General features: G+C 39.7%; 1 protein-coding gene across 1 annotated transcript in view; it reads left to right on the top strand.

The window, feature by feature from the left end:
* Positions 1 to 326: 326 nt before the first annotated feature.
* The window catches only part of LOC140726021 (melatonin receptor type 1B-like), a 69,460-nt gene continuing 57,030 nt past the window's right edge, over positions 327 to 12,756 (top strand). The window contains exon 1 of the mRNA XM_073041919.1: positions 327 to 516. Coding sequence (XP_072898020.1) covers positions 327 to 516 — 190 coding nt within the window. The remainder of the gene's footprint in view (positions 517 to 12,756) is intronic.

Raw genomic sequence — 12,756 nt, 5'->3', positions numbered from 1 at the left:
ACATCTCCAGAGGATTCTTCCTGGCGTTCTGCTGCCAGGTTGCTGCCTTTAATTCACCCTTTCGGCGTGCAGAGAACAGATAGCCAGGCATCCAGGGAAATAAGAAGTAGGCAGTCACGCCCTATTTCGAATTCATCAATACTGAATACACAACTAGCTGGCGTTAACAGCTCTCCACACGTTAACACCTTCGCCTCTCCAGCGAGGTCAGTCCCTTCCAAATGGCAACAAGGCAGAAAACGTTTTGCTATACTTAGAAGTTTTCTTTCGTTACCCCCACCCCCACCCGGTCAAAGCTGTCGGGTGTGTGGCACAAACTTCCAGACATGCCAAAGAATGTCTCGCTGAGGAATTACTCGGCTTTCGCCCGGGCGCCCACGTTGGAAGGTCCTCCCCGCGCCGCCTGGGCAGTCACTGCGCTGTCCAGCGTGCTGATCTTCACTACGGCTGTGGACATTCTGGGCAACTTCCTCGTCATCGTTGCCGTCTTCAGAAATAAAAAACTCAGAAACGTGGGTAAGTTGGATTATGCTTCGCACCACAGCGGGGTTACAGTCCATTCTCTTTGCAAACTTGTAAAATACCAAGCTCAATAGTCGCGCGACCCTGATTAGCTAATTTTAAACTTTGCTTTAAAACGGAACCCGATGGCAGTGTGAATTTAGTCCTAATGTGAATTTTGTATCCGTTATAGGCCTAAGCCGCTTTCCCCGAAATAGAAACACGCACAGTTGTTTTAAAATATTACTCACTCCTGATTACAACATCTGCAACGAATAAGTGCAAGCAAATACTATACAGAGAGCAATGTGGATAAATAGTTGTATACAAAGATATCATGATTGAAACTATCTAAACAAGCAGGGTTCAGATAGAAAGAGGGGAAAAGTACACATACAAGTATTGAAGGTGCTACAGACTGATCTCCTCCCCGCCCCTTAGCTGTGACAACGACAGCGGACAGTCCTGAGGGGCCCTCCTACCTTGGCTTCCTGGAGCTAGTTTTACTAACCAGTTACAGAACACTGAAAAACAATTCTAAGACTATTGCAGGCTATTGAATCTACATGCCTTGTTCTTGACTAGCGGAGAAAGTGTAAAAAAAACAAAATATTTTTATAAGAGGGTGGGTGAGGGGTAGAGAGAATGGTAGAATAAATTGCAATTTATTTTACTAAAATCATGTATTTCTAAAATACAATACAAGAGCCAAAGTTTTACTGTTCAGCAATCGTTATTATTTAAATCTTTGTGACACCAGCAGCTTCTGGAATTTTAGTAATGTAACTCATTAGTTTTCATTATTTATCACTAGTTTGGAAATGATCTAAAATACTTTTGCTCTCTTTGTGTTGCTCTGACAGTTATAGTGGTTATGTAACAGTCTTACAGTCATCAGTGGGATACCTTACTGCTCTGCTCCAGGTTGTGCTATGAGGTTAGAATAATACAGAAAGTCATTTATCATATATAACAATAATCTATATGCAAGGAAAATAGTAATCATAAAGATTATATGTGTAAACAAGCTTATCTTGAAGGCTGAATGAAAAAATTATAATAAATAGAAACACCCATCTAAAGTCAGAGCAAAGTCATCATAAAAGTGGACAATTACCCAGTTGCTTCAAAATATGTTAGCATTTTGTTTTATTATTGCTCACCATCTGCATTCTTGTAATATCATCGGTTAAAAATTAATTTCCAGTTATTTTGTCTTATTTGTATATTGTATGCAATATTCAGCACTAATATTTGATCAGTGTCCATGATGTGTTCAAATAAGGCATGTTGCAGTCCACAAACACACGTTGAAAAATACATGTAATTTTGAAGAATACTTTTCTCGAGCTTACAGCCTGGTATAGCTGCCAATTTTAACCAATGTTACAATGACAAACTCTGCTATCTTTATCAGACTAATGCCTGGGCATGTCTGTTCGGGTGGTATTTAGATCCCTGTCGTCCGTCCCTCCTGATTGGTTAGTCCTCATCCAATCAGGTTTCCACTGACCCACATTATTTACAATTGAATTCCAGTCTTTGAGGAAGATGGCAGAGTTTGTCATTGAAATGTCTGTTAAAATCAATCCTTGCACCGACCTGGAAGCCCAAGAAGAGTTTATTTATCATATACACTGGAGAAGAGCTAGATCCTTTTTCACATGTAATTTTGCTTTATTTTAATACTATTGTGCAGTACTTTGTTATGCATGGGACTGTGTTTCCAGCAATTCTATATCTCTGTAGGTATTCTTAAGTATATAAAAATACTAGATTCTTCCATCTCATGTTGCAGAATAATCTTTGTGGATGGGCTTTGCAGGGATGAGCTTTGCAAGAGAAGACAGCATGGCATGAACTTGTGAACTCACATAGAAGGAACTATCAACAGTATATGAGTTGACTCATACACCAAAGTTGTTACAACTCTTATAGATTGAAAGGCCATAAAAGTGGTAAAAGATGCCCTCATAATCTCCTTCCATTGTGCAGAAATATACACATTCTGAAAGCAGGCAAGATGAACTACGTCATAACTTAAGAAGTAATAGTAGGTTCAGGGACTGGGCCATTTCAAAATCCAGCTAAGATAATTTGAGAGCCAGTGCAATCCAACAGCCCTCAAGAACAGTTAGTAGACCATATATTAGACAAATAATTAAACTACAGCATATTCTCCTGTGGCCACCAAAGCACCCAGGAAAGTTGCAAAACACATGACATACAAGTGAAAGCCAGAGAATGCCAAACCCCATACTGAAATGTGCTCAAGACCACTGCATTAGAATAGACTGAAATTTATATGTGCTGGGAGAAGTTTCATGAGATTTGGATTAATAAATGTCATGACCAGGGTCAAGAAAACTGAAGAATGAATGAGTGAATGAACATTCCTACGTCAACAAGATACATTGTTTATTTGTTATGTAATAAGCCTATTTACACTACATTTAAAAGAAACTGAACAAAACTGTCACACTTAAATATATCAAGAAACATTTCTAAGTGTTTTACTTGGTTTTGAGGATTACATTTTAAAACACTCTATGATTCCACTGTTTAGGCCAGACTGGTGATATGCACCAGAGTTAGAGAGAAAACCCAAGCAAAAGTAAAATACTCAATCAAGACATCATGACTTTTAGCAAAACCTATATGTCTTGCTCATTTTTAGATGGTTTGGGAAAGATTGAGTATTTAGAAAAGATTTTTTTAGCAGTTGTATCTTCAACCATATTCATTAGCCTTCTTACAACTTCATCTCTTAATCCCTGTTTATTGCTGCCTTCTTATGGTTCTCTACATTGGTGTCTCTTTGAATGGTGTAAGTATGATGCATGTATAAGTCTCGATCAAGCAGGTCTCTAGGACACTTAAGGTGTAACCTTAAAGGAGTTTAGAAACTTAAGCTCAAGACTGTCACTAGAGCAGCCAGTGGGGACTCATACCTGATAATGATGTGAAATTAAGAGCTGCTCTGCCATTCCATCATGGCTGATCTCTGATCCCACTCAACCCCATACACCTGCCTTCTCACCATATCCTTTGATGCCCTGACTTATCAGGAAATGATCAGATATATGCACGGATTTGGCTTCCACCGTAGTCTGTGGCAGAGAATACCACAGATTCACTATCTGGCTCAAAAAAAATTCCTTCTTACCTCTGTTCTAAAGGTTCTCCCCTCTATTTTGAGGCTGTGCCTTTTAGTTCTGGATACCTCCACCAAAGGAAACATCCTCTTCACATCCACCTCATCTAGTCCTTTCAACATTCAGCAAGTTTCAATGAGATCATCCTGCAATCTTCTAAATTCCATTGAGTATAGGCCCAAAGTTTCCAAACGCTCTTCATATGTTAACCCTTTCTATCCTGATATTGTTCTCATGAACCTCCTCTGGACTCCTTCCAATGACAACACATCCTCTCTGAGATGTGGGGCCCAAAACTGTTGACAATACTCCAAGTGCTGCCTGACTAATTTCTTATGAAGGCTTAGCATTATCTCCTTGCTTGTGCATTCTATTCCCCTTGAAATAAATGCCAACATTGCCTTTGCCTTCTTTACTGCAGAATCAACTTGTAAATTAACATTCTGCAAGTCTTAAACGAGGATTTCCAAGTCCCTCTGCACCTCCAAAGTTTAAACCTTCTCTCCATTTAGATAAACACATACAAACAAGCTGGATGAACTCAGCAGGTCAGGCAGCATTCATTGAAATGAGCAGTTTGTACGTGTTGATTTGACTACAGCATCTGCAGTGTACTTTGTGTTGTGTTCTCCATTTAGATAATAGTCTGCACTATTTTTCCTTTTACTAAAATGCATTATCATACATTTCCCAATACTGCATTCCATCTGCCACTTTTTCCATTCTTTCAATTTGTCTAAGTCCTGTTGCAATTGCATTGCTTCCTCAGCACTACCTACCCCTGCATCTATCTTTGTATCATCCACAAATTTTGGCACAAAGCCACCAATTCCATGATCTAAATCATTGATAAACAATGTGAAAAGCAGTGATCCCAATATTGATCCCCGAGGAACACCACTAGTCACCAGCAGCCAACCAGAAAAGATGAGAAGGAACTGCTTTTTCCAGAGAGTGATGAACCTGTGGAATTCTCTGCCCAATGAAGCAGTGGAGGTGACCTCAGTAAATATATATAAGACAAGGTTGGATAAATTTTTGCATGGTAGGGGAATGAAGGGTTATGGGGAAAAGGCAGGTAGGTGGAGATGAGTCCATGGCCAGGTCAGCCATGATCTTATTGAATGGCAGAGCAGGCTTGACGGGCCAGATGACCGACTTCTGCTCCTATTTCTTATGTTTTTATGGATGTGAGCTTAAGGAATAGTGTCTCATCTTCAGACTAGGCAAGAAACAGGAGTGAATGCCAAATTCAACTATTTAGAATAACTAACACTTTTCGCTTGTATCGGAATGGGCCAGGTTTGATAAGTGTTCATCAACCTGTAACAGTAATTACATGTTCCTCTCTCTGTTGTTGCTGCCTGGACTGATGATATCTCCAGTATTGTCGTTTAGTTCAGATTTCCAAATTATTTTACTGTAAGCAAACAATTTTAATTTTAAAATGTGGACTTAATAATAACTATGGCTTATGTATTTCAGTCCCTATCCTTTTTTATGTTTCACACTTCCTTTTTTAGGCTCATTCATGTCCATCTCCAGTTCAACTCCAATCTTGAATCTTGAAGTAACAAGTCCACATCGTCACCCAGCCCACCTCCTAAGTCAGCACCAATGCTACCACTTGTGTACTTGTGTCATACAATCTCTCCTGATTCCCACCCCTTCACCACAATTCACTTTGTTTTCTCTATCCTTTCTATTTTTCTCTGCAAAATAAAACATGTTTGATTTCAAGGTTTCCTAGTTCAGATGTTAGGTCATTGACCTGAAATGTTAGGTATCGCCTGATCTTCAAAGCCAAACTTCAAAACATGGGCCTCTGTACCTCCCTTTGCAAGTGGATCGTTAACTTCCTGCACTGACTGGGAGACCACAGTTATTGCATATCAGTATTAATATCTCTTCCTTGTTGACAATCAACACAAGCACATCTCAAGCATGCATTCTTAGCCACTGCTCTATCGATGCAATACTTATGACTGTGCGGCTATGCATAACTCAAACAATGGCACCACTGTTGTTTGTAGAATCTCAAATGGCAACAAGATGGTGAATAAGAAGTAAGCTAGATCAGATGGTTAAGTAGTGTTACAAAAATAAGCTCAGACTCATCATCAGCAAGACCAAGGGAGAGGATGTTGAGAGAGCACACACCAGTCCTCATTGAGGGGTCAGCCATGAAACAGATGAGCAGTTTAAAGTTTTTGGCTCTCAATATCTTGGAGCATCTATCCTGAGCTCAGCACATTGATGCAATCACAAAGCTCTACTTGGTTAGGAGTTTGAAGAGTCCAAAGCCTCTTACAAATTGCTATTGACGCGCAGTGGAAAACATTCTGGCTGGTTGCTCCAATGCTTCATATTGAGTCTCCATTGCACAAGATCACAAGATGCTGTAAAGTTTGCAAATCCAGCCAGCTACATCAGGGGCACAACCTTCACAACATTGAGCACATCTTCAGGAAGTGGTGCCTCAAGAAGTTGCATCTATCACCCTCTCCAAGTCCTCTTCTCATTACTAACATTAGGGAAGGGAAGCAGGAGCTGAATAGTCACACTCAATAATTCAGAAACAACCTCTTCCCCTTTGCCAAATGATTTCTGAACAGTCCATAAATTTCATGAACACTACCTCATAATTTCTTCTTTTTTGCACAATTTATTTTTTGTAATTTATAGTCCTTGCACTGTTCTGCTGCCAGTTAAGTGCAGATTTCACATAATAAATCTGATGTGGATTCTGATTTGCAGAGTACTTGTAATTTTTAATTTTGTTTTCACTGTGCTTTTACAGCATCTGTATTTTGAGACATACGTGTGCTACTTAATGCTGCTTAAAGAGAATGACTAATAAAGCACATGAAGAGCAATTAAGTTACAGTTTTCTGAGGTAAAAATGTTCCCCAAATTGGATGTGTTCAGTGGATTTTGCCACTAGCAATAAACATTTGATGCCTTTATCTTGGTGCACCATTTGAAATGTATAGTAAAGTTTGTATTCTGTTTTAAATCTCCAATGCCCTTTAATAACATGAGGAAATGACTTACTGGTTTTCAGCGCACAAGAATAGATCATCACCTCTGCTTTGTGATTCATTTTGTTGAAATATTATGCTTGTATGAAAGGTACTACATGCAGAAGTTGCAAATTCATTACTCTAAATGTTAGTGTTTAATTTTTATGACTCAATTAAATATTGTCGGTGCATACACCTGTCAGTATGTATCCATCCTGGCTTCTAAATTGTCGCTATATCCCTAGGAATACTAAGGAGTGGGTAGAACTACAGAGGAATAAAAGAGGGAACATGCAATTGGAGATGGTGGATGTGGGTGAGGTCTGAAGTGAACATGGTGCATTAGTAATTACTCAGGAGAAGGACGTGGAAGATGGGGAGATCAGTGTGGAGCATACTAACGTGTTAGGGCATTTTGAGATCGATGTGAGGTAGTGCTGGGTTTCTTAAAGAACTTTAAGGTTGGAGCGTAGAAGGTTGAGGGGGGATTTGATCGAGGTATTTAAAATTTTGAGAGGGATAGATAGAGTTGACGTGAATAGGCTGTTTCCAGAGGACATGATTTGAGAGTTAGGGGGCAAAAGTTTAAGGGAAACACGAGGGGGTATTTCTTTACTCAGAGAGTGATAGCTGTGTGGAATGAGCTTCCTGTAGAAGTAGTAGAGGCCAGTTCAGTTGTGTCATTTAAGGTAAAATTGGATAGGTATATGGACAGGAAAGGAGTGGAGGGTTATGGGCTGAGTGCGGGTAGGTGGGACTAGGTGAGATTAAGAGTTCAGCACGGACTAGGAGGGCTGGAATGGCCTGTTTCCGTGCTGTGATTGTTATATGGTTATGGTTATTAGTCCCCAGGGCCTGATGGGATATATCTTAGGTTACTGAGCGAGGCAAGAAATGAGATTGTTGGGGTCATGTCCTGTTGAGCCACAAATGACATCTTAGAGCCCTGGAGAAGAGCTAAAGCTTTTTTTCAGCATTCAAGAAGGGAAATATGGATAATGCTGGAAGCTATAGACTGGTGAGTATCATGTCAGTGGTAGGTAAGTTACCCAGGAGGCTTCTTATGGATAAGGCAAGTCATGTCTTACTAACGATTGAATTTTTCAAGGAGGTGACAAAAATGATTGATGAAGGTCGAGCTGTGGATATTGTCTACATGGATTTTAGTAAGGCGTGAGACAGGTCCCTTTATGGGATGTTCATCCAGAAGATTAAGATGCCATCTATGGTAAATTAGCCATCTAGATTTGGAATTGACTTGCCTATAGAAGACAGAGGATAATTGTCAGTAGGACATATTCTGGCTTTGATTACTAATGTAATTATATCAACACAGCATCATCAGCAGAAGAGCCTGTTCCTGTGCTGTACTTTCTATTTTCTATGTTCTTTGACTCTAAAATATCTTTATAAGCATTGTACAGTTATTGTGGTTCATCTTATTACATATAGAACATTATATTAGGAAAACAATGTCATTTGCTTATTAAATCACCCAAAAGAGATGTCTTCAGTCCCAAAAGTCTTTATGATGCTTGGTTATACTTCTAAAGACTGTTCTAAACACCACAAACTTATCATTGAGACAACAGCAATCCTTCAAAATTCTCCACCAGTAAATGCTTCAAGTGCTGGATATCTCCTAAAAAATGAAATTAATGAATTAACTCAGCAGTCACGCAGCAAGTATGGATGGAGAAAAAACAATGAATGGACTGGATCATGCTAATTAGTAGTGCTATAGAGAACACTGGTGCTTTCTGGATTTCCATGCTGATATACTTCAGTACACAAGTATAGACTGTATTAGAGTTCAGACATAACACATTTAACCTCTTGTTCTGTCCAATTACTACTGTATCCACAAACTTCTGGGCCAAGGAATTGAATATTCTTCTTCTGTGTTCCTCAGCTTTACCTTACCATGGCTGGTACATCTAAGTATGACCCTTTTCTATTCCGTGGGATTTCTGACCTCCAGTAATATGTGGTTTGCTTCTTCTGAATTGTTTTAACTAATGTTAATATTTTTCTAATTATCAGCAGAGACTTTGGAAACAGTGGGAAAGGCCTTCTGGTGTTGTGAATCATTAAAAGGCTATCAGGGCAGTCAAGAGGCAGGGCTTTGTGATACTGACAATATATCTCAGCAAGGAGATTGTGACTGTGAAGATAGGATGTGGGTGCGTGGAACAGTAACTGTGAGGTAATGTGCAGTGTGAATCCAATATAAGTACTGTATCAAGCCATGATCTTTTGCTGAGTTCTGTGGTAAAAGTTATATGTATGTGTAATCATACAGTTTCAGAAATTATGTTTTATCTTTTTTTGCAGTAGTAACCATATAGAAGATTCTCAATGTAATATTTCTATTTCTTTCTCTACTAAGCAGTTTACCTTTTATGAAAGTAACTATGATCCAATTGGAAAATTATTATGTAATAATAATAATGGCTCAGTCTGTCTAATTAGACAATGGATGCGCCCGGTTCCTGGGCCACAGACCTGGGCAATGAATATAGAGATCCTGCATTGCCCAGACTTCAAGACCCCCCTCTCGGCCTTGCAGATGTGGTCCAAAGGAATGTGAAGCAGCACATTTGGCATCAACTTGGCTGCAGGAGCTGCCGGGAGGTGACATGATACATCATCCATCCGCCTTAGGGGCTCCTCTGCAGATTTGTGTAGCGTTTATTCCTTAGCCTTCTCTTCTCCCGAAGATACCCACAAGGCAGTGGGATCTGTAACCCTGGATATGGGCCCATACCGGGTACTGTCAGCCGGAGACAGCTGAGCCTGGGACTCATGTAAGGCAGGGTCATCACACCCTGTAGAGGTGACATATGGAGCCACTACCCACTACCTTATCATGTATTTCAAAATAAAATCATGTACATTTTAACTCAAGTTTTACTTCTCATGGCTGGAATATTTTTGTTCGTATTTTTATTGAGTACTTTAGATATGTGGAATTTCAATAATGCTGATAAACATTGAAACCTTGAAATGACTTATTCGTTGTAAAATTGTCTCTCCGCATTTCTGTCCACTCGCTTTGATTTCTACGCAGATGATTGAATGATCCTGTAGTCTTCACAAGATCAGCTGTTGTATGGTGCAGATTACTCACAGTTGAATCAAAGCAGATCCTGAGTATATATTTACTCCTATGTTCTTTGGCTGGTTCTGCAAATACCAAGCAAAATGCACCAGTGTCGACTGCACATCCAAATACTTCTCTCTCCTGTTGTGGGCAACTTGGAGTTCAAGCAATAACTGGTAGAGACCAGATAACTTGTCACTTGCACATAAAGTTCAGAATCATATTTTTTGCTTCAATTCCTTTTTGAAAAAGGGATGGATATCTGCACCTTGGCCAATTTTCTTCTTTACTTGAATTCCTACCTACCCTGTTCATGCTGATTCAAATATCTTTTGATTATTTACCTGTTTGATAATCTCAGCAGTAGCTTGAATGAAATGCAGCTTGTTATACTTCACATCTACAAAGCAACATGCTGAGACAGGTATTCTGTATAGGTCATGCTTTGAATGTGGAGAATATGAAAGTACTTCTCAGCTTCAAAACAGTTCTTTAAACTTGCATGTTTGGTGGCAGTTGCAAGTGTGGATTGGAACAGGCGGTTTTCTGGCAAAAGTGTACTTAGTAAGTGAGAGGCAGTCAAAAGTGAAATTTTGAGAGTTTAAACCTCCATGTGCCTGTCAGAATAAAAGGTAAAGATAACAGGTTTAGCAAGCCTTGGTTTTCAAAGGGTATTGATATCCTGGGTAGGAAAAAAAGGAGTTGCATAGCAGGTATAGGCAGATAGGAACAAATAAAGTGCTTATGGAGTTTAGGAAATGCAAGAGAACACTTAAGAATGAAATCAGGAGGGCCAGAAGAAGGTATGAGGTTGCTCTAGCAGACAAGGTAAAGGAGAATCCTAAGGGATTATACAGATATATTAAAAGCAAAAGGATTGCAAGGGACAAAATTGGTTCTCTGGAAGAGCAGAATGATAATCCTTGCATGAGACCGAGAGATGGGCTTTTTTTTTGCATCTGTATTTACTCAGGAGAAGGACACAGAGTCTATAGAAGTGAGGCAAAGTGCCATCAACTTCATGGACCCTGTACAGATTACAGAGGAAGAGGTGCTTGCCGTCTTGAGGCGAATTAAGGTGGATAAATCCCCAGGGCCTGACAAGGTGTTCTCTCGGACCCTGCGGGAGGCAAGTGCAGAAAATTGTTGGGGTTCTAGCAAAGATATTTAAAACGTCCTTAGCGACAGGTGAGGTATGGAGGATTTAATGGTAGCCAATGTTGTTTCACTGTTTTAGAAAGGCCCTAAGAATAAACCAGGAAATTATAGGCTGACATCAGGATTAAGCATTTGGATAGACATGGATTAATCGGGGAAAGACAGCATGGCTTTATGCATGGTGGGTGATGTCTAACCAATCTTACAGAGTTTTTTTGAGGGAAGTTGATGAAGGCAAGGCAGTGGATGTTGTCTACATGGACTTTAGCAAGGCATTTGACAAGGTCCCACATGGAAGGTTGGTGCTCGGCATTCAAGATGAGGTAGTAAATTGGATTCAGCATTGCCTTCACAGGAGAAGCCAGAGAGTGGTAGTAGATGGTTGTCTCTCTGTCTGGAGACTAGTGGAGTGCTGCAGGGATCAGTGCTGGGTCCACTATTGTTTGTCTTCTATATTAACGGTCATGATGATAATGTGGTTAACTGGATCAGCAAGTTTGCGAATGACACCGAGATAGGGGGTGTAGAAGACAGCAAAGGAGACTCATGACTACCAGTGGGATCTGGGCCAGCGAGGAAAATGTGCTGAAAAATGGCAGATGGAACTTAATAAAGACAAATGCAAGCTATTGTATTTCAGTACAGCCAACCAGAGTAGATCTTACACAGTGAACGGTAGGGCCCTGAGGAGTGCCGTAGAGCAAAAGAATCTGGGAATATGCATCCATAATTCATTGAAAGTCGAGTCACAGCTAGGGAGAGTCATAAAGAAAGCTTTTGGCACATTGGCCTTCATAAATCAATGTAGTGAGTACAGGAGATGGGATGTTATATTGAAGCTGTATAAGACATTGGTGAAGCCTGATTTTAATTATAGTGTGCAGTTTTGGTCATCTACCTACAGGAAAGCTGTAAATAAGGTTGAAAGAGTACAGAGAAAATTTACAAGGATTTTGCTGGGTCTGGAGGACCTGAGTTATGTGGAAAGATTGAATAGGTTAGGAAATTATTGCTTGGAATATTGAAGACTGAGGGGAAATTTTATGGAGGAATACAAAACTATGAGGTGTGTAGATAGGATAACTGCAAGCAGGCTTTTACCACTGATGTTGGGTGGGACTTCAACCAGAAGTCATGGGTTAAGGGTGAAAGGTGAAATGTTTAAGGGGAACATGAGGGGAATATTCTCTCAGAGGGTTGTGAGAATGTAGAATGAGCTGCCAGTACAAGTGGTGCAAGTGAGCTCAGTTTGGATAGGTATATAGATGGTAGGGGTATGATGCCGGTGAAGGTCAATGAGAATAGGCAGTTTAAATGGTTCAGGATGGACTAGATGGACTGACAGGCCTGTTTCTGTGCTGACCCTTTTCTATGACTGTATGACTCCATGTGCACCGACTTCCCTCCATGCTAAATGTAAGCACTGTTAAATGCACTGTTCCTCCTTGCTCGAATTCTTGTCCACTGCTTTTATTTAATGTTGCTACACTGATTATTGTTTGATCAAATTATTAAAGTTTTGTAGACACAATGCTTGAAAATTGAAAGCTTTGTGGTTTGGGGAATACTAGAAAATGAAATTTAAGGGGAAATGAAGATTTACAAATTGTTTGATGGACTATAATGGTGATTAAAGAAATAACTTATCATGATGTGTTTGCTATCCAAAGCTGTTATTAATATATTTAGAGATTATTGACTAGGATAATTACACTTTAATTTCCTTGAATTATAGTAAAGATAAAGACTGTATGGCCCAACTGCTTTCATCCAGCACTATCAGCACTTCTTTCTAAGCAGTTAATTATCAACTGGA

Source organism: Hemitrygon akajei, chromosome 4 (assembly GCF_048418815.1).
Source record: "Hemitrygon akajei chromosome 4, sHemAka1.3, whole genome shotgun sequence".
Classification (NCBI taxonomy): domain Eukaryota; kingdom Metazoa; phylum Chordata; class Chondrichthyes; order Myliobatiformes; family Dasyatidae; genus Hemitrygon; species Hemitrygon akajei.
The sequence above is the reverse complement of the archived record's forward strand: the minus strand, read 5'-3'. Positions and strand labels throughout refer to the sequence as shown.